General features: G+C 33.6%; 2 protein-coding genes across 8 annotated transcripts in view; one reads left to right on the top strand and one right to left on the bottom strand.

Annotated features, from left to right (window-relative positions):
- Window positions 1-1,670: 1,670 nt before the first annotated feature.
- Window positions 1,671-7,869, bottom strand: Ciz1 (Ciz1 zinc finger protein). 2 transcript variants are annotated; one of them, XM_072538308.1, is made up of 9 exons: window positions 7,670-7,869; window positions 7,348-7,584; window positions 6,455-6,520; window positions 5,592-5,875; window positions 3,444-3,706; window positions 3,113-3,360; window positions 2,864-2,930; window positions 2,461-2,806; window positions 1,671-1,934 (listed from the first exon to the last, which is right to left on the bottom strand). In XM_072538308.1, exons 2-9 carry the CDS (start codon window positions 7,570-7,572, stop codon window positions 1,856-1,858), a joined length of 1,578 nt encoding a protein of 525 aa, XP_072394409.1. In that variant the 5' UTR covers window positions 7,573-7,584; window positions 7,670-7,869; the 3' UTR covers window positions 1,671-1,855. The 2 variants fall into 2 exon arrangements, with proteins under 2 accessions (XP_072394409.1, XP_072394410.1); XM_072538309.1 differs by having other exon boundaries at window positions 2,477-2,806.
- A 343-nt stretch (window positions 7,870-8,212) lies between these two features.
- Window positions 8,213-22,596, top strand: part of Mbs (Myosin binding subunit) — a 127,511-nt gene continuing 113,127 nt past the window's right edge. For 2 of the 6 annotated variants that reach the window (XM_072538304.1, XM_072538306.1), the window contains exon 1: window positions 8,217-8,779. In XM_072538304.1, the coding sequence (XP_072394405.1) occupies window positions 8,531-8,779 (249 nt within the window). In that variant the 5' untranslated portion in view covers window positions 8,217-8,530. Of the gene's footprint in view, window positions 8,780-22,596 lie in introns of all 6 variants that reach the window. The other 4 variants (XM_072538305.1, XM_072538302.1, XM_072538303.1 and 1 more) reach the window with 4 other exon arrangements.

The raw sequence follows: 22,596 nt of genomic DNA, 5'->3' as shown, positions 1-22,596 counted from the left end.
AGGTACTGTGAATTTCATATACTTTGATTTCTTTTCATTTATGACTAGGTTGAGTTTTTCTGATGAGGTTTGCAATACACTACACACGTCTCTCAATACATCTGCAGATCTAGCCAGAATGGCAATATCATCCGCATAAGCCAATATCTCATAGCACTTTATTCTTAAAGTCTCTGTTTTGTTTAAATTGCTATCTCTTAGCACCCATTCTAGATACAGATTAAACAGGGTTATAGACGGAGGGTCTCCCTCCCTGCTTTAAACCTTGTTTGGTTTCGAAACTGACAGTTTTCCGTTGTATTTGATCTTCATGCATACATTGATGATTGCCATTTTTTTAATAACTTCAGTAATTTTTGTCAGTTTTCTGAATCATATGCTTGTTTGAAATCGATAAAGACAGCGTGGATAGGAATATTATAGGAATGTAGTATGTACATTCCATCAAAACTAAATATATACATAAAATCACTAGCTACTCTGGAGTTTGAAAGTAACTGAGGTAAAAAAGTGAAAACAGGCAGGGGTAAACAATGTGTAGAACTCTAAACAAAAACGCTTTTAGAGAAGGGTGAGTGACATTTTTTTCTACTCATACAGAGCAACATAAATGGCATCTCTTATTCAAGTGAAAGAAACTGTTTCACGTCGCTTAAGAACAAGAGAGTCGAGAACTTTGGTTTATTCTCCTTTTATAAACGGAAAAAAGGAGGAACCTATCCGTCGTGGCTGTTCTCAATTAAACAAAAACTTCACTGTAACTATCGTCATTAAGATACAACTAACATACTATGTACCATCATAGATACTGATGTAAAGGATAAGAGAATAAAGACTACGAAAAATGAAAATTAGTGAAGACAAACGAATAGAATTAAAAAAAACATTTTCATTTCCACCGTATGAAAGTCGCTATTCACGAAGGCATACTTCAAAACAGTATTTACCATCTTACATAACTTTACAAAAAATGGAGGAATTATTCAAATAATCATTACCTGCACCCACTTCTATCAAAAAGCTCAACCTTTAAGTTGAAAAACCAAAACTTGATATGTTTTACCTGTGCCAAATATGCAATTAAAAATTTGTACAGATAACTGAAACGAAAAACTCTTCAGACCACAAGTCCCACCAAGTAGAAGTTAACCAAAGGTATAATGACTCCATATTTAAAATCATTGCCTAACTAACATGGGTTGCATTTTATAAGAGACAGCTGTGAGTTTAATGTGAGGCTTCCTGGTAAAGCTGTTTGATTCATGTGGTATGAATCTGTTGTAGAGGAGCAAAATCAAATACATATCATGTCTGCATAACACCTGCAATGATCCTCACCGGACACAGAACTTATATTATTCAGACACCTGTGGGGGACATAACACATAACCCTAACTCATGTGTCCATATTTAAGTATGCCTTCATTAGATCCTTTTCATAGATGACCTTAGACAGGTGTCAGTAAAATTTACTTGGGGGGTGTTAGTCAACACTATTACTTTCTTTGTTTATCACACTTACCTTCATTTGCAAGTTCACTCACTTCCCCTTTTAAGTATTTTATAGTTCTTGCATTTTGTTTTTAATTCTGAAGTTCTGCAGAATTCCTTTTATCTCCATTTTGTTAGTTAATTAGTAGTATCTATAAGGTAAAAATTAAAGGCGTCAGTAACATTTAATACATTTATTACGAACTAAAATACATAAATTGATTGTATTCGAAAGGAATGAAATACATATGAATAATTATATTATGAGTAAACATGAACTACACAAATACCTTAAGTACTAATATACACCTTAAATAGTACACTAAATTCTAATTGAAACACCAGACACAAATGTAATTAATATTTATTTAGCTTCAGCTACGTCATTGATAATCAATTTGTTCTCTGCTCCTTCTTCATCCCCCTTCTCACTTAGTTTAAACCTGGAAAGTAAATTACAAATTAGCAACTGTTTTATTAAAATTTTATTTGTGCATAAGAAAACATTGAATAAGAATTATGCCAATTTCCAAAAGGTTGAAACAAGAAAAAATTATTTATTGTATGAAAAATTGTTACAGAAAGCTAATTTGTTTATATGGAATTTCTAATTTATCTTTTACATTCTGCTTTTTCTGCAGATCTTTGTATAAAGTTCAACACTACGTCAGTGATAACCAAAACTACAATTGCAGCTCTTCTGTTTAAATTGCAATAAAACGATATGAACCGATTCCCTTTTGTAAAAAGACATCAATCTGTAGAAATTTTGATGTACACTAAGCCATGCAAAAATTAAGAATGTCACCTTGCCATGAATCAGAAAAGCAATAAAAATACATCCTGGGATTATACAAGGTATGTCTATAGCCTTGTGTGATTAGGAGTCTTTAGAATCACTCATCTAAGCCCCTTGCCCAATTAACAAGGCAAATCGTCCAAAACAAAAAAGGGTTCAAACAATCTTACCTATCATATCTCTCACCGTTAATACGAGAATCTTCATCTTCATCCGAACTCTTGTTCCCTTGGGCCTCTGCTAAAATATCGCCCAGGTCTTTATCAACATCAGCCCACAACTTATCCTCTTCTTTAGATTGGTCTTCAGTTTTTGGCTCAACTTTAACTCCTTCCTTTTTGCTTACTACCTTGTAACGTTGAATATGCACACGTTGTTTGCAATGACGAGCCAAAATAGGAGCCATATCAGATTCATCTGCTCGTTGAAGATACATCTTACACAAGTCACAATAGTAGGCTTCAATTTTACGGATTTTGTCCAACCCTACACTTTCACCACCTTCTGCATTTTCATCTTAAAAAAAAAATAAAAATTACCATTCTGAAATAAAATATTTATACTTATACTCACCATCTCCAACTGAATCAATTGTAGTGAAATTCTCTATATCATCATCAACGCCTCCTCGTTGTTTACGCTACAAAAGAAATCAACTGTTAGTATTACCAGCATTCTTCCTAAATATAATTATCACCATAATTAGGAAACATCAGTAAGGAAAAAAATTGTCTTTCAGTTTAAACTCAGACCCGAAAGATGGTTAAGCATCATGATAAATTATATATTTTCTCAATAAAATTTTTTGTAAAGACAACTTACCTTAATATGATCCACAGAGCACAAATGCTTTTCATAAGACATGGGACTCTTAAAGGCCAGGGTACAAACTTTGCAAGTTGGCATCAAGAACTTTTTCATGTTAACATGTGACTCAGATAATTGATGCACAGCTTTCTTTTGCTTGAAATTCAGTTTGCATAGAGGACAGTAAGTAGTTACATTGTCAAGATCCTCAGCATTCTTTTCCAACTCATTTTGAGTACTTCTCTGAGCACGGCGCATTTGATCTGAAAATATGATTCATAAAAGATTGTGCAAATGGGCTAGTTGAACTGAAAAAATTTCAATAAAAAATTGCTACAAAACTTACTTAGGATAGCTTTTTGCTTAAAAGCAACTCTTCTCATCGCAACAGAATGGGTACGGCTACCCAAGTGCAATTCATATTTCTTATAAGTCAAAGCCCGCATGTGGCAATGAGGGCATTGCAGTTTGATGAAAGCTTTGCTTTGTTCTTTTCTTTCTTCATTATCCTTACCCTCTTCAGTGGTTTGTGCTCCACTATCAATTTCTACTTTTGCTTCTCCATTTTCAGCTTCAGCTTCTTCTATGGCATGTCTTCTTGCAATGGCCCTAATTTATGACACATCAATTAGACAAATGTTTAAGAGAAATCATGTAAAATTGATAACAACATTCCTTAAATGTCTACTTAAATATTAAGTATAACTATCTAAAAGATCAGAAACTAGAAGTTATATATGAGACTGTCAATATCTGTAAAGCTATTTTTATTAGGTTACTTTTTAGAAATATAAATATCCAAGTTCGAAAAAAAAATTATTTTGGCAATTATTTTTCAAAAATGGAACAATTTTGCATTAAAATTAGACTAAATAAGAAGCCATTGTGAAAATTAGGGACGATTTGTTTGCAAGAAAGCCATGGGAAAATTAATGTGATGTATCATCTACACATGAAAAATTGATGATTTTGTTAAAAAATCGCCACTATATGAGAGGAAAATTTGCACAACATAGGCTCAATTGATTATTGGTATTTGCAAAATTTTAAATGTTTATCCACATTTTATATAAAAAGACCACCTAGAGGATGAAATAATGAGTAAAAAATTCACTGTTTTATGTAGCAATTTTAATCTACAAAGTTTCACCTAGTTAACCAAATCAAATAAAATAATTGTCATAATTTCTAGTAATGGTTATTAAGAAACAATTACTAAGGATCAAATTAGAATTTAGGAAAAATTAAATATACGAACTATATATATGACACACTAAGAAAAATATTAAATTTTCTTCACAAATGAGATTACAATTTAAAATGCATTATATAAGAATGTTGTTTTGTAACCTTGCCATGAATCAGAAAAGCAATAAAATACATTCTGGGATTATACAAGGTATTAATAGGACCTTGTGTGATTAGGAGTCTTTTAGAATGTTACATCTAAGCCCCTTGCCCAATTAACAAGGCCAATTAACAATATATCAGGTAATACGACATTTTTGACAGTGTCAAATAAAACTTTTACAATTATATGATAGTTTACAAAACGATAAATTGCTACCTTAATTCCTTAATTAAACATTTATTAAAACTGTAAAGTCAAATTTATTAATTTGCAACTAATTTGAATTGAGGTATCAATTGGATGTATCGGTCTTCTATAGAAATATAAATTTACAAAAATTGGATAACTATTGGAAAACTAATACGGAAGCATCTGCTTGTTCTGTCCACCTACAAACCTTGCACTGTCGTCTTGCCAAATACACATTCGGGTAAACAAATTGATGGAATATCCTGAAGTGTACATAGGCTGACCCTTTTTAACCATCTCTGCTACATTTGGTTCATTTAAAACTATCGAGATGTGTCCAAGGCATATCATTTATCAGCTGAACTGGTCATGGGGAGTTCTTCATAAATTGTCATACAATCTATAGCTACAGCAGTCTTTAAACTAATGTTTTACAATTACTAACATGAAGTCCCATATCACAAACATAGGTGCAGACTCAAAAGTTTATAATGGGTATGTATCTTAATATTGGTTTCGTAAAATTTCACATTCACTGGCATAGTTCAATATTTTGAGGTGATTTTAGCTATGTTAAATTAATCTTTTACTGATCTAAATACCTAAAGCTTTGTCTATTAATAGTCAGAACTGTGCAACATTGGTTCTCTATATTTTAGGTATTTTAATTAACAGCTATTCTGGCTGTTTGTGTTATAAACAAGTTGCATTTAATCACCTTAAAATATCAATTCTTCATTTTTATACCACACTTATATTGAATTGTGACAAAGTGCTGACATATCATCTCAAGTGAACTGGAAAAGTCTTTTTGCTTCTCAAAATAAAAATCAAGTAAAAAAGTGTCAAATAAAATAAAATCAAAAGTCCAGTTTCTGCATAACTATTCACAACTATCACAATATTGTCACATTTTTTCTGCAATCAATGAATAAAATCTGTATTTTTATTTACCTCCTGATTCTAGCTATCTTAAGCCTCCTTGCATATTCAGAGATATGTGGAACTCTCCTGCGAATAGAATATGATCCAGGAACTAGAGTTCGCCTAGCTCTTATACTAGACGAGCCCCTTGAACTAAGTCTTCCACGGTAAGAACCGCGTTTTGGTGGAGGTCCAGAAGGCCTACGGAACTCTTCCCTTCTTGACAACGTAGAGTGATGTTCACTTGGTCTTCTTTCATATGGTGCTTCATGTCTACTCGAACCATAGTAACTTTCATGCCTGGAACTAGGAGCCTGGACAACATAGATTAAATAGCACATCAGTTTTGAAAAGTGTTCTTCTTTACTGTCAAACCATAAAGGCTCATCAACTAGAGAATATTGTTTTAGTATTGTCAAATCTAGATAAAGAATAGCAGCATTCTTTTATATCAACATGTGCACTTTCTAAAAACTGTTTTTGTGGATGTGTGCTCTGTTAAAAAAATGAAGCCTATCTAGCCTTTAAATCAAAATATTTTTTTATTTTTTATACAGGATTCACCCTAATTGCCAAACTTTTCAAGGCTTTTTAACACTACTAGGAGTGTTCTTTGTTTACAAACAAAATCTAAATTTTTAAAGCAGTTTTTCTTTTTTTTTGTAATTTTTTTTAAACTATTTCAAAATGAAACCGCTTTAATATTTTTAATAAAATAATAAATGTTAAAAGCATTAGCCAATCTCTGGGCATTTCTGAAGTATATTCTCATGATTTAAAATTTGTATTTTTGGCAAGGTGATTCATAAAAAGTTACATTTCTGGTTTACTCTAATTTGTCCATTTCCTCAGGTAGCCTGTAAAAACTAAAATGATATTTTATCAATACTTACTTCCACCCTCAAACGTTTACGCTCAGGGGATCTTCTTTCCCGTACCATAACACTGGTGCTATATTCCTGTAAATTATTTCCAATATAGACACCACAAATGATATATATTTTCCTAAACTAGATTCACCTTTGAGCTTGGTTTTAGTTTACCAAACAATTTCATTTACAGGATTGAAAAATTAATGTTACACTGCAACCAAATTTTCACCAATATTTTGTTTTATGGAGGTTCATGTGACACTATATTTAAGTTGTCTATTAAGGAGGTCCTTACATCAGAACATTTACCTTTTAAAATTGTGGACAATGTACTTAGAATTCTGAACTTTTTAGCAATGTGAAATTTAGGACAAAATCTAGAGAATGTTGCAGTGAATGTTACAAATGATGCACAATAGAACAAGATACTGGTGTTTGGCAGTGTTGAAATTTACATTAAAAATGAAACATCAGTAGCAATAAGATTTAAAAATTGATAGTTCTAGAGTTTTGCAAATGCGACAAGTGAAAATATCACAAGCTTGGAAGAATAGAAAAATGGTTGTGAAAAGGACACATTGAGATATTTATTTTTAAGCAGAGTTCAAAAGTCACAAAATCAAGAAAAGAAAAAGCCGAGGAATATTTAATATTTGGTAGATATATTAGGAATATGTTTGATAGAACTAGCAATAGATGATACTAAAACATGAAATTTAGAAAATGGCTGGTTTAAGGTTTAACGAGGTCAAAGATCTCCGATTATATTTTATTGTGTAGGGCAGTGTGTGGATAATACATTTTACTAAACAAGTGAGTCCCCGCTTTGAATAATCGATAGATTGTAAGTATTATTATCGATATGCCGGTACTATCAAAACTAATTAAAAAAATAAAATACTTAAAACACTCACAGCTCTGTAAGGCTTATATTCTTCTCTAAATCTCTCTGAAGTCGAATATTTGGGCTCATAGGGATTTCTTGATTCCACTGCGGATGGATATCTGCTCGAAGGATATCCTCCTGAACGCGGAGAGCCATTCCAGGAAGAAAGTCCTCTGGAACTTCCTCTGGAGCTTCCTCTGGAACTGCCTCTGTAACCTCCTCTAGGAGACGATGGGAATCTACCCCTAGGCATATTAACTGATACCTATTAGTAACAAAATAAAAGAAAATGAATGATTTCGGTAACGACGCCACGCCATTCAAAATGGCTGAATTATGCATCTACTTACCGACTACAATAAAACTCGAAAATTCAGGTAAAATAAGAAATCTTCGTATTACTTAGATGTGTATTACACAAATGTTTAAAAATTCAACGAATACTATTATTAAAATTCAAAATTATCTACAAAAATGAATTTTTTGTAAGTAAGCTCTCACCTACAACCACTCACTTCAAAATGACGACCGCAAAGAGAAAGAAAAAGGAACCGGAACTCTCCACGTAAGCTTGGCTTTGGCATGATGATGCCATTGCCAACATAACTCTATCTTCTTTTTTTTTTGACTCAGTACACTTGGTTCTTCAACCAAACAATTTATTTTTGGATAATATGGGCTTTTGACTTTAAAACAATAATGCATATATAGTATTTTGTTTACTTTTTAACACAAAACAAACACTGTTATATTTTAAATATTTAATAATAACGAATAATTTCTTAAATACTTTTTGTATTTATTCTTGTCAAATTGGCAACATCTCTGATGGCAGATATCTCTGATTCTGGGTCATATAATGTTGATTATAGATCCAAATTTAGTAGCTATTTAGTTTATTCTGCATTGCCCTGACAAATATTTTACTAAGGTTCGTAATAATTTACTTTTAAAAATACGTCAGTCAAAATAAAGTGTAAATTAAAGTTAATTCTAGAATGACAGCAGTTACGAGTGCAAAAGTAAAAAACTTTATTAATTACAGTTCTTAGTTGTCATGAATTTTAAAAGATGGCACTTTAGTTTGAAGTTTATGAAGTTTATTTTGCATTTTGCCAACCGCACCCTCTGTTATGTGCGTCAAGAATTTAGAAATTTATATTATCCGTAATGGTGGCCGACCGTGTGCATTCTAAAATTATTAAATAATCATGTCGCTAGAGACTCGATCTAATTCAGCTCTGTTTAAAAGAGCAGACCAACTAAAACGTTGGGAAGAATCCGATACAAATCGAGAACCAGTGTCACCGAAACAAAAAACTCGTAAAATAAAATTCTCTTCGGGATGTGTGTTTCTCGCCGCTTGTGCTGCTGGTGATAAAAAAGAAGTGTTGGAATTGTTACATAAAGGAGCTGACATTAATACTGCAAATGTGGATGGATTAACAGCCTTACATCAGGTAAATTGCTTTTGAAAATTCCACCTGTAGCAGAAAGTGCCCTGGATTTAAATGACGTAAATTTCATCAATATGGCTACTACAGCTGACAAAAATTATTACATACGAAGTACAATACTCTGTACAAAAGGAATAAAACAACTGTACAAAAGTGCTGCTTTATGTGGTTTATTTATAGTTGAATTAGATCTACTACTGGGCTATAATTTCTTTGAGCTCCACTATTTACCAAAGCTTTACATATTTACAAATATCTAATTGATATAGTTTTGTTTATTTATTCACTATTCTCTTTACTATCTTTATATTTACTTTTTCCTATATTATGGATGTAATTGGGGATGTTATTCAAAGTAGTCAAATTTGTTGTTGTTTTATGGGGAATGTTATGTCTGTGTATGAAGTCACAATAAAGATATTTTGGTTTTGACTATGCTGATAGGAGTTTGTTTGTTTATATTATTTTAATTATTTAACAAAAAAATGTACTGGTTTATTCATTTTTTTTTTTCTATATAGAAAACTAATTATTTTCTTGTTGAATTTGAATCATTCTAAACATAGTTTTTTAAAAATAAAACAATGTCAAAATGAAAGTATTACCATTCTTTGGTGAATATACCTTCTAAATTAATGTCAACTAAAATTTGTTATACTTACTTAAATGTAATGTAACTAAAAGTTGTCAAATGGCAAAAACCAATCAAGTGGTAATGGATCACATTATGATACTAAGAAAATGTTTTATGGTTCTCAATATCTCTCTTTGCCACTTAAATTCCCTCAGAAGCACATATTTGCAGTTAAACAAACAATAGAGAAATTCCAAAAACAAGAAAAACATATATACATAGCATTTATAGATCTTGTTATGGCTTTTGATAAAGTCACAAGAAATGGAAAATGTTTAAGAAAAGAGGAATCAGTAATAAAATGATGAGAACAGTGAGGAACATAAATATAAAAACCATCACAATCATGTAATCAGTCAGAAAAGACAATCAGGAGCATTTTCAATTAAAGGTCTGAGAGAAGGAAGAGATATATTATGTCCAACATATGAATGAAATAATAAAGAAATACACATTAAAAACAAGAACAAATGCATGTAGAATATAGAGACTTAAGAAGGGCAGACATTTTGGAAGGAGTATTTGTATTCTAGCAGAGAACATGGAGCAATAAATTACAGAAAAATTTGCAATATATACAATGAGATTTTAAACAAATATACAATGAAAATTAACATAAATAAAACAAAAGTTATGATAGTAACAGGACAAACAGAATTTAGATATAAAAATCTATAAAATATACTTAATAAAAAATTTAAAAAAGGAATAGATAGTACAAGTAAGAAACTATCAATATCTAAGATTGGGCATAAAAGACAATGTAGAACAGGATATCTAAACCTGTATCATACAATGAATACTGAATTTGTAAGAAATAAAAAAGAAAATCAGAAATAAATATGGGTGTGAACCATGGGTATTAACAGAGGCAAAAAAGCAAAATACAGGCTGTAGAAATGAAGTATCTTAGAAAAATCAGTATCACCATCTTTGTAAAACACATTTACAAAGAATGAAAGTTATAGGACCAGTGAAGGAAATATGGCAAGCAAAAATAAAAAAGGAGAAGACCAGGACAAATGTCGGCTCAGACCAAATGAGTTTGGTAAGGAGTGATCATGATTATTCTGATATTTGAACTAATGAGTAAAACTCTTTTGGAATGGGTTGGACTCAGAAGTTAATACCAGACAATTTAGTAATTCCAACATTTAAAGTAGATTACCATTAAACAAATTATAATTAATACTCAAAATACTTATAAATCAACATGTTCAAACAACAATCTTACAGTTTTTTACTTATTGTATGTATGTAAATTATTGTTTAAACTTTTCACCATATACACTTTGTATTGAAAAATGGTGTACCTATACATTAATCAGTAAATAAATAAGTGAAAAGAATTGCAATAGCTTTAAAAGGATCCTAATGCGATTTAAAAATTTTGGGGTGATTCTTGCCCTTATTTGGGGTTAAGACATAAATATTTATTATTTGTCATATTCAAAGCAGTCAATCATCTTTAATGAGCAGTGTAAATAATCAGTCTTATTTGTTTTGCACTTTAAAGTTGCTTTGAGTTCCTATATCGTTTTATAAAATACCTAAAAACAGTTTTAGTTAAGCCAATGAATGATAATTGCTGTCAATTGTCAAGGGTCACTAAGTTAATAAGCTCACAATTGTCTCACTTGTGAACTTAAGTGAAAAAAGGAAAATTATGTTATTCATGATCTTTATTGCAGGTTTTTTTTTTCTAAATGATGTCTGTTATACACTGGTAGTAACTTATTGGAGGTGTTCTATTCTTATTCTTCCAATAAGTTGGTACTGTTTATTTCTTTTTTGTTGTTGTATTGTGCTAATTATATTGTCTAATATTCAGTTCATGTCAGTGTCTTAACAGTATTTGAAAATAAAAGTTTTTATATAGTTTATAAATACAGTTAAATACTTATTTGATTGTTTTATATGTGTATTTATTGTTTCATGTATATCCTTCTGTATATATTTTTATATAATCATTGAATAAAATATGGAAACAGATTCAAGAGAAACGCCAAAAATTTGAGATCTTAGAATGGTAACACAGACAATACTGTATCAAGGTACTTAGGGTTTTGCTGATCAGTCAATGGTGAGTGGCCTGATTTAGTTGTCCAATTGGAACCATTTGGTACAGTTTCATGTGCCTTCTAGTGTTTATTAGTGACTTCAGGTAGTTATTATTAAGGTGATATTTTTTAATTGTCTGAGAGGAACACAGCTGTGTCAATTCAACGAAAATTTCTTCTAGAAACCCAAAACGTGTTGACTGGTGCCAAGAAATAGGGTCAAAGGAATTAACTTTCATGCAGAAAGTTACACAGATCAAATTCAAATTCATTTATTGCTGTAATTTTGCCAGTAGCCTAACATATGTCAAAATAAAAGCAGAACAATAGCTCTATTAATAAATCTTAAATTCTAATTACATAAAAACACATATTAGTTTAAGTTAAAATAGTTTAAAATTGAAATTCCAGATATTCCTAACTACTATAAAATACATTTTTAATTAAAATTTATAATAAGCTGTTCATAAAACCTTGTGTAAAATGCCTGATGCTAGATTTCTGAGCACATATAAGTTCTTTGATAGGTTTTTACTCAGATAGTGAATATGTTGACCCCATTGAAGCTTGGAGTCCAGGTGTATCCCAAGGAACTTCTTACTTGTCACATCTGCATTTTCAGCCTGGGTGTCCCTAAGAGCAAAAACAGCCGTGTTAGTCCTTGCTTCATAAAGCAAGGACCAACAAGAAATATTATGGGTCCAAGGAAGGAACCCTGAGGAACACCAATATTAACAACACTCTCCCCTGACAACACCCTAGACACCCTCACAAATTGTACCTTGTTCTCTAGGTATGATTGGATCAACTTGACACTCTGTGGACAAAAGTTGTACCTCTGTAGTTTTTTCAGGACTATCTGTACCTGGCCCGGCCAGCAAGATCAAGAAATAAGAAACAAATTGGATGGTGGCACCTCAAAATCAGGTCTAATGAAAGTTTGTAAACATTGTCATAATATTGGAACAGCAAAATTAGCAGAAAACCGAAAGGTAGTCAATAAATGAGTGCAGAATATGCCACCTGTCTTTAGAAAATCATCGCAGATCCAAAAACAAAATTAATGCTATTAATCTGACAGGGGCGGGGTGTGAAGATCGATAGAACCGCCTTTTCCAGCCTCAATTATACAGTATTCACAGCGTGGTTATTGGAATGGAGGCCAAGGGAAGACAAGAGAAGCGTCGGTCGACCACCTACATGATGGACTGACGATTTAAGAAGACTCAATCAAAACTGGATAAGAGCGGCGCAAGATAGACGGGGTTGGAAACATGAGGAAGAGGCCTATGTTCAGCAGTGGACTCTTGAGGCTGGATGATGATGACAGCGTGGTCGCGATGATAGCCAAGACTGCATGCAGATGTTTTTTCTGACACCATCGTCATCAATGCCAGAGATCTACCTGTTAAATAAACACTCTCCTCAACCATGAATTACTAGCCGAACCGCCCTGATTGGGTCACAAAGTCGACACAGCATTCACCCGATCTCTCATTCACGCTCAATTCTCACACATTTTCGCACTTACTACGACTGAATCCATTTCTCCCTCTGTTCCTCCACATTCTCTTCATATGTCTTCATTTATTCAATCTCGCCACCTCCCATTCTGCCTTATCTTCTCTCTCTTCCCACTCAACGCTTCGTTTAGTTCGTCTGTGGTAAAAGGTACAGCTCGTTCAGCTTTGGCGTTCCACTGCACCCCATGCCAGTGGCCGGGTGGGAACAGCTCTCGGGCAACCTCTTGCTTCCTGTCTAATGATATCTCATACCGAGAGTACAGCTTGAACTGGTTCATTACGATTTTGTATGCCTGACTGACCCCATATCCAGTCTGCTAGCTTCGATTCCTCACCTATACCTCTTGACCTCATAGCCTGTCTTCTGAAGGCAATGCAATCCTTCCTCTTATTGGCGATCTCTTCGAACCACCAATTGGGCATTTTCTTTTTTCATCTACCCTGTTCATGCAATTCCTCAAAGTTTTTCTTATCAGTGATTAAAGTCCTTCTGCTGATGACAGTTGGCATCTTCTACTCTCTATCATCCATCTAGAATACTCATTAAAAGCTTGCCAATCTGTTATATTTGCACCTCTGCTTCCTGTTTGGGTTCACTGATAAGTCCACGTTGGTAGTCCCTACTTCGATCATCGAAAAGCCAATATATCGATGTTCTGTAGCAGTGTCATTGGGCAGCACTACCGAGTGTCTCATTTTTATTGCCACATTCTGTGTGGCGCAGGTGACATCGACATATGAACGCGAATTTCCCCTCACGATCGTTAGTTCCCGACTATTATTTAAGACAACTAGGTCCAGAGTTCCTATCCTTTCCATAAGCATTGGTTCACGAGCGTCCGTTATCGGAAAACCCTACTCTGCTGCTTTGGCGTTGAACTCCCCCAGAGCTACACGCTCTCTTCCCAATTATCTTGGACATTGTAGCAGCATACCACATTTACTCTGTCCACACATATCGTCACAAGTCCCTCATCCTATCAATACCATATACCCTCAGTCTTCTGTTAAGTATCCGCACTCGTACAAAGCCCGACGTATCCACGAACCATTTAGCTACTTCGCACTAACGTGGGGTTTGGCTGCGATATCAATTTCTCTTTCGGTCGCGGAGACCACAGCGAGGTCGTGAGCTAGCCTAGCCCTCCCCACATTTGTTTGTAGCACTCTTAACATATGTCCTCTTTCACGCATATTCACCAATTTGTCGCTCAGTCAGTAACTTTCTACCCGTCTTCCACCTTCACCTCTTGCTCTTCAGATAATTCCCCTGAATTTGGGACACCAAGTAGACGTGAGATATATGACCTTCCTTCACTGTGACGTGTACCATCCCGATATTTATTCTTTCCGCCACTAGAAGTCTTCTAGCTATGCCCTCATCCACCTCCACATAACAAATTCTACTTTCTCCCCTGGTTGCCTTATTTTTCCAACTACTTTACACCTCCTCCCTACCAGCAAACTTCTCCACTGATTCGACGATGTCCGCCAGCATCAACTGCTTCTTCACTCTTCCACCTTTTGCCACCACCCTTGTTGCGCATCCTTGTCTTGATGGTACTAAATTCATGACTTGCTTTGCCATGTTTCTAGTGAGAGTTATATTGTGTTCAGATAGAGGTCCTTTCTGGTCGCAGATGGTCTCTTTTGACACTATGAGGTGAAATATTTTGTAGCTGATCCTCTTCTGGCAAGTTTATCAGCTCTTGTATTCACATGTATTTCCTGATGACCCTGTCCTCATACCAGTTGGACACTGTTGTATTCTGCCATTCTATCGAGGTCTTCTCAGCATTTCCACATTAGACTACAGACTACCTAGTGCTTCTAAGAGCCTATGTAGCCGCTTGACTATTTGTTTTTCAGTTTTTGGTTCTGGTATAGAAGCTGAAATGGTCACAGACTGTTAAGTCATAGATTGTTACAATGTAAATAACAGTAAGATGTAAGGAATTAATACTAAAAAGGTTACAATTAGCTTTTAGCTGTCTTTTATCTAGCTATATCTTGTCTATTTACTGAATTTTCAAGGGTTTATGAAGACAAGGTTTATTTGCTTAAAAATACAGTAGGTACTTAATGCTATTTTATCTCGTCAGGTCTTAATGACGCACAGTGAAGATTCCCTGCTCGTATTAATTAAACTAAATCATTGTTAATTTAAATATTTACTACTAAACATCTGATATATCCTGGACTTAACACAACGTTTCGTTAATGATTTCAAAACATGCACAACAAATTTCATTATATTATTATACCGCAACATAAAAATAAGTTCTGGCAAAGAGCTAACAGTTATCTTTAAAAAGTTCAGAGACTGCATTCAGTTATCGTTTTAATTAAATCTCTTACTCTAAATATCTATAATTATAAAATAATAATTAATTTGCTGTGTTAATATTCACGCAAATATATTAATTTTTGTACAAACACATTGATAATAGTTTCCTTTGTTGTTGTTATTGAGTTTTGCAACATGAAATTGTATGTTTAAGAAATTGACAAATTTAAAAGGTTTTAATAATATAAACATAAATAAACAAATCTATATCTGAAAGTATTTAAATTTAATTGGGGTTTTTATTTAAAAACCTAAGGTAAGACGTTTGTACAATGAAACTGATCTACAGTCGGTACGTATTCGGTCAGAATGCCCAAATAATTATTTATTTGTAGTTAAATTATTACTATTATACATCTTTTATTCGATTATTGCTACGTAATAATCAAATAAAATACGTGGCATCATGGGTATTATCTATTGTATTTACTTTAAGATCTAGCCTGGTTTAATTGCGGCTTGAATTTCATACGAATTTGTGTAAGCGGCTATAAATGCTTCTTGTTTTTTCTTGGAGCATTCTTCTAAGCAACCACATCTCAAACGCCTCTAGGGGGATTGATCGTATCAGCGTTCAGAGTCCAGATCTCGGCGCCATGTAGCAACACTGACCAAATATGGCATTTGGTCATTCTTTGACGAAATTTTTAGGTTTAAGCTGTAATTACAGAAGAATTATTTCATTTTTAGAAACGTGCGAGCTACTTCAATTCTACATTTGAACTCTTTACTTGGGTCTAGTTGGTCTGTAATGTAGCATCCCAGATATTTAAAGTGAGTAACTCTCTCAATGTTTTGTTGATCTATCTGTAGGGAAGCATTGTCGTGAGTTTGGCGATTAATATCATAAATTTTGTATTAGAAGCATTCATTTTTAGACCCATTTCTCTTCCTGTCGTGTTTACCCAATCCAATAACTCTTGAAGGTTCTGGTTACTATTGCGAAAGATAACAGTGTCATCAGCGTATCTAAGATTATTAATCAGTTCACCATTGATTTTCACCAGCCTTTTTATAAGGCCGAATTCGGACCAACAATATAATTTATTGCTAATTTATTACGGAAAGAAAAAATTTATTGCTGTAGCCGTTTCCGAGAAACAGTGGGTATGCTAACTTTACGGTAAAGCTAGCATAGCCATAGCTATATCTCGGCAAGGAAAAGTGATACAGGGCCCATCTTAGAGACATATTTTATTGCTATTTGGTTGTTGTTAACTGGTATATTAACCAATCCCAAAAAGCTACCCCATTATTCCCTAGTTCATCCCCGGAAAACCGAGATATCGGCCAAAAAGCGAACCGCAAGGAATTTATTGCTAATTTATTGACAAATTTTTATGCCAAGAAACAATTTATTGCTGCAACCGTTTCCAAGAAACAATGATTATGCTAACTTCACGGTAAAGCTAGTATAGTGTCACCATAAGGAGGTTTGGGTCTTGGCAAGAATTAACCCATGTCGGCTCGCTAGGTGCTCTTCAGAGGGCTTCGACCAGTCCAATCGAAGTTTCCTCTGTGTTTCTGTCTCAATTTGGTAATTTCTTTCAATAAAACACAGTTTGGTAGTCGAAAGGTTCAAGCAAAAGAGTCTATGGACGAGTGGGGAGCATAGCCTCGTGAAAGGGGCTCCCAGGGTATAGGAGACCCTCTATGGGAGCCGGAGCAAGACTAGACTGCTGGTTGGAAAATGCACCCTTTTTATACCTTTTTCTTTCGTATCGATATGTACATTTCCAAGCCAATTGGCCAATCGTAAATTGTATAGAAGATAGAAGGCGGGTGTTGAGCATCGACGTGCTCATTGGTCCACAGACTAAAGCACGCGATAATAATAGCCATAGCCATATCTCGACAAGAAAAAGGAAAAGGAGTACAGCGCTCATTTTGACAGCATATTATATAGCGGCGCTAATTAATTGCTGTTGATTGGTATATTAACCAATTACCAAAAACTACCCCATCATCCCCTAGCTCAAAACACACCCTTGGAAAAACCGAGATATGGGCCAAAAAGCAAACCACAAGGAATCGATTGCTAATTTATTGCCGAAATTTACGCCAAAAAACAATATAATAAAAATAATCATTGTTTCCGAGAAATATCTCGCCAATGATTAAGGCTACACAGTTCATCTTGGCGACATATTTTATTGCTAATTACTAATTGCTATTGAGTTGTATATTGGACAATCCCCTAAAACTACTCCATCATCCCCTAGCGCAAACTGATCCTTGGAAAAATCGAGATATCTGCCAAAAACGATGAAACTAGAAAAGTGACCCGCAAGTAATTAATTGCTAATTTATTGTTGTTTTAGTTTTACGCCAAGAAACAATATATTGCTGTAATCGTTTCCGAGAAACAATGGCTATGCTAAGTTTACGGTAAAGCTAGCATAACCATATCTATATCTCGGCAACGAAAAGGGTTACAGGTTTTTGAAAAAGCTTAAAAGTTAACGGCACGTATGAAAGCCTAGTTATACTTGGAAAGGCCCCATCGAATTCTTATTTTGCAATTGTTTTTCACAAAAATTGTTACAACTCCGATTCTAACAATCGGATCAAAGTTTACTTTTGGTGCATAAATAAGTATTAAACTAGTTTTTTAATTGATAATGAAGCGCGTATGGCAGAGCGGGCGCTCATTTGTACAATGAGAATTTAAACCAGCAATAATTTGTGGCCTCTTGTTTCTCTCTCTTAGATACGACGCAGCTCGAGCGCCCGTCCTGTCATAAGCGCTTCATAAACAATTAATAAACAATGTTTTAAAATGAAATAGGTCCAAAATACTTATCTCGGGAGATGATAGAACATAGTGTGAACTTGAATTTAGGTCCTTAGTGAATTCAAATATGTTTTTTACTTGTGTTTTTTAGCCTTGAAAATTTACAGAAAAACTACAAGAGACTTACTTTGTTCAGAATGATCCAAAAAATTAAAAATAATTTGTACTCTCCGCAAAAATTGATTGTTACAATTTGTTTAAAAAAAATTGGGCGACCTTTTGAACCTTTTTTTGGGATATCTCATCAAAGTGATTATCCACCACCCGCTCCTAAAAATTCGTCTATATACCAATTCATAATAGCCGGCGTCGGAAAAAACCTTTCCACAAAAAACATCGAGGATAATTTATCCGAAATCCACTTCCCTTTTACCAAAGTGATTCGCATCATTGCCCGCTCCACTAACCAACCCACCTCCTATATCAGAGTATTTACTAACTCTGAAGTCAAGTTCGCCGAAGCACTTTCGAGTGGTATCAAAATCGAGGGCGAACGGTTAAATTGCGAGATCCCAAGATCTGGCAACTCCGTTCCGATTCGATCGAAATATTGCTCGAAATGTTGCAAAAGAGGACATTTCCACAATGAATGCCCAGAAAAATCAAACACATGTCCATATTGCGGACAAAATCATAGATCCTCTGCTTGCCCCAAGATATCCGATCCAAAATGCCCGAACTGTAGTTGCCCTCATCCCGCCTTCTCACCCAGATGTCCACACAGAAATGTTTTCCCTAATAACTATGACCAAACTCAACCACTGTACACACCGAAACAAATTCCCTCATACGACTTATCCTCCGACATGAAATCCATCATCCATTTCGTATCCATGACCCTATTTAACGTCTTCCCTGAAAAGAGAAGCGCGACCATCCGTACAATCAACCAAATTTCCAATGCCCTATACGGATACGCCATAACCACATCCCACTTCAACAACCGAATCAATCAAACCTTCACCCAACTCCGTAACTAAACACATCCACACCTATACATACAAACACAAATACATACACTTACTAATTCACACAATACTTTACCAATAAACTCACACTATCAATCATAAACAAAATTCACCCAACATATCATTTAACTACACACACACTACACAAGCGCGCACCACACACACTCCTTCAGAGTCGATTAATTTACAACAAGGACGGGGGAGATTGGTTTTCTGTGGTTTCCCAATCTCATTGCACAATGATACCTAATCCTAGGTGAGGACACAGCCACAGCTATCCTCCACGCGATTTCCAATAACCTTAAAAAAGGCCAAACGTTCTGAAAGGAACCGTTTTTCCATGGAGCTTGTATGTGTTCTTCTGATGTGTTTCTTCTGACACTCATGCCTTTAGCGGCGGCACCCAGTCTAGGTCCTCACATGATCCTACCATGCTGAAAAGCACTAATTATTATTTACGTATTAACCACCCTTGAAGAAGCACAAAGCTTAAACAAGGTTAAAACGTGCAGTCAGTCAGTCATGCAAAAAAATCTCATGGGAATATTTTTCCAAACGAACCCGAGCTTTTCGCCTTGTATTCAGTATGAAATTACTTAAAATAATTTTTAGAATTAATTTTTTTTTCGATAATGCTTATTTCCAAGGGTCATGAAGTTTTGAAACATCCCTATTTGTATCTCTGTAAATTTTAGACCAGTTATATGGAGATTGGAAATTTTAACTTATACTCTTATACTCTCTAAATAATACAATTGGATGCTAATTAAATATTTACGAGAGACCAACATTATTTGGCAAAGTTTTTTTTATATAATTTTGGATCTTGTAGCGATAAGACTACCAAAGAGAATTGAAGTACTATTGTAAAAATAATACCTCAATCAACCATGGGAGCTTATCGTCTATACCTTGCCTAGCTCAGTATCTCAAGGGTGAGTTTTGGCAAAGCCAATAAAGTTTTGATATGTCCAATAAAGCCAATAAAGCAATAAACCCAAGAGAATTTGTAGACCATAAAAATGAGTCTTATAATAATTTTTGCCTTCTTTTATAAATTTCAAAAAGAGGCAAAAAATAATCCCACCACAGAAAAGTTGTTTTGACAGAAAGTGGAAAGTGGGAGACTAAATGAAGTTAGCAGAGATGTCATTGGATGTTGTTATAGATATCATGCAACTAGCTTGTCTGTCAACACGGAACAGAATAGTCTGCCGGACAAAAAGTGAGAGGGCGAATATTTATTCTACGGAACAGAAAGAGAGAGAAAATAAAGACAGAGGAAGAAAAATTAAAACAGAGGGCGCCAACTACTTTTAAAATAAAAAATAGTAAAAATTAAACTGAAGATAAATAAATTAATAAAGAAATTAAAATAAAATAATTATTTAAATATAAATTAATAGAGATGTGACGTTTATAACGTTACAATCTAAAAACAATGTAATTTTTCATGTTACATCAAAAACTGAACTCTTACGCAATTTATTTCAACAAAATATTAAACAAATAATGTACGAAAATAATATTATGTATAAAAAAAACTAGAAACCAAATTCGAGATTTAAAAAATGCGGTGCCTCACGCCTCCCATTGATTCACATATAGATAGTGTACCGATTGATTAAAAATAACTATATACCCACTTGATTAGTATTAAAAATGAAACTTTTATATACCTACTGTAAGTAGAAAAAGATCATTTTATCTCTCGTTTGTATTACTAATTCTCAAAATCCAGTCGAAAAAAATTAGATGAGACAGAATATTGTTAAACCGGGTGTGCCAAAAGAAGCGGGACGGTCGAATATTTAGCGAAATTTACATCGAATCACAAAACTGAAAAATACGTGTGTTCAATATTTTTCAAAAATTTATCCAATGACACCAAACACGACCCCTCACCCAAACCTCTGGGGTGGGAGGAGTGGCAACTCTAAAATCTTTAATAAGAACCCCCATTTTTTATTGCAGATTTGGATTACTTATAAAAAAAAACTTTTATTCCGAACATTTGGAAATTAAATATAAGAGTTTATTTATGTATTTCTTTTCCTTCCGTTGATTTTCTGCCTTGAACTACGGAATGGAGCTATTGTAGTTTTATCATTATATTGACTTTGACAAGTTGGATGAATAAAAGCTGATGGTAGTCTAAAATTTTTTTTATTTATTGTCGATTCTTTTCCTGCTAAATGATTCAAAGCTGCTTTTTTATTTCATACACTGGCTTATCATCTGCCTTATTGCAGATTATACAAACATATCCATTCATACTGGTAATCTGAAGAGACTAAATCAAATTAATAATGCCTTTACAGTTTTATCATGAGCATAACTAAATTTGTTTGTGCAAAATAAAGGAAAGTATTATTTTTTAATATTGTACTAAAATATCATTCGATTTTAGTTTTTGAGGTTAGTTTACGATAAACATAGATACTATTTATGAAAGAAACTAATTATATTCTTTTTTAGAGCTGCTTGATACAGATTAAAATTCAGGTAGTATTTACCTTGCTATGTAGATTCCAAAAGTTTTTTTTTAATACTTAAATTTGTCACGATTCTCTTTAAGTAATTCAGCCTGCACGTGTATTTTTATTAACAATGTTTTTCACAGTTCTGGTCACATAGGTCATTTCAGCTGCTACGAAATAATTAACAGGTAGTAAGGCCTAGACCCTCCTAATCCTTTCCGTAGTTTTCTTTAAATACCTATCTTTTGACGAGCAAAAACTTTTGTGTAGGCCATTCAGGTATATAGGTTATCTTAAAATAGCAAGAAATAGACATCTACGCATATAATTTAAAAAATATCCTACAACTTTCTCAAAATTTTTCATATAAAAAGCAATGCACGTCATTCAATATTTACGACGTCAGAACCCAACAACGTTGCCAAAACATATGGATAGTTAATAGGTGAGTGATTTTTAAAATGTCAACTATTTAAGAATACAACTTCTTATGAACAATCATTCTGTCTACATTTACCAATTTGTCAAAGTTCTTATTTTGTACATGTCGTAAATAACATCACGAATACCACTGACATTTAACTCTTCTGTATTAGTTTCAGTCTTTCTGTACCACCTATTTTTAGGAAGTGATTTTAAAAGTTCAATATTTTTAACAGCCTGAGAAATATTATTAACAGTAGATATACTTAGTTTTAAGACTACTGCACACACTAAAACACATAAGAAAACATTTTAATACAAAATTATATATTCTAAATTTTTTAACTTACCTCTTTTAGAGCATTTAATAGTAAAAACGGCGCGCCATTATTTCGTTCTTGTTGAAAATAATCTATTAAACAAGCAATTAGCTCTCTAAAGACTATTCAGTTGTTTTTGGCATAGCACAACAATCACAATACACAACTATATTACTTTTTAAAAATACAAATTTTTTAAAAAGTAATATAGTTGTTACTTTTTACAAATTGTGTAAGAAATCAAAACATAAACAAAATTCTTACTCTGAAA

The sequence above is a fragment of the Diabrotica undecimpunctata genome, chromosome 7 (genome assembly GCF_040954645.1).
Source record: "Diabrotica undecimpunctata isolate CICGRU chromosome 7, icDiaUnde3, whole genome shotgun sequence".
Lineage (NCBI taxonomy): Eukaryota > Metazoa > Arthropoda > Insecta > Coleoptera > Chrysomelidae > Diabrotica > Diabrotica undecimpunctata.
The sequence above is the reverse complement of the archived record's forward strand: the minus strand, read 5'-3'. Positions and strand labels throughout refer to the sequence as shown.

Excerpts from the sequence above, each read along its gene's own strand:
- Ciz1 (XM_072538308.1), bottom strand. The coding sequence starts at position 7,572 with ATGCCTAGGGGTAGATTCCCATCGTCTCCTAGAGGAGGTTACAGAGGC. Across the intron at positions 5,876-6,454 it reads GTAAACGTTTGAGGGTGGAA|GCTCCTAGTTCCAGGCATGA; the intron begins GTAAGTATTGAT and ends TATGTTGTCCAG. Across the intron at positions 3,707-5,591 it reads AAGATAGCTAGAATCAGGAG|GGCCATTGCAAGAAGACATG; the intron begins GTAAATAAAAAT and ends GTCATAAATTAG.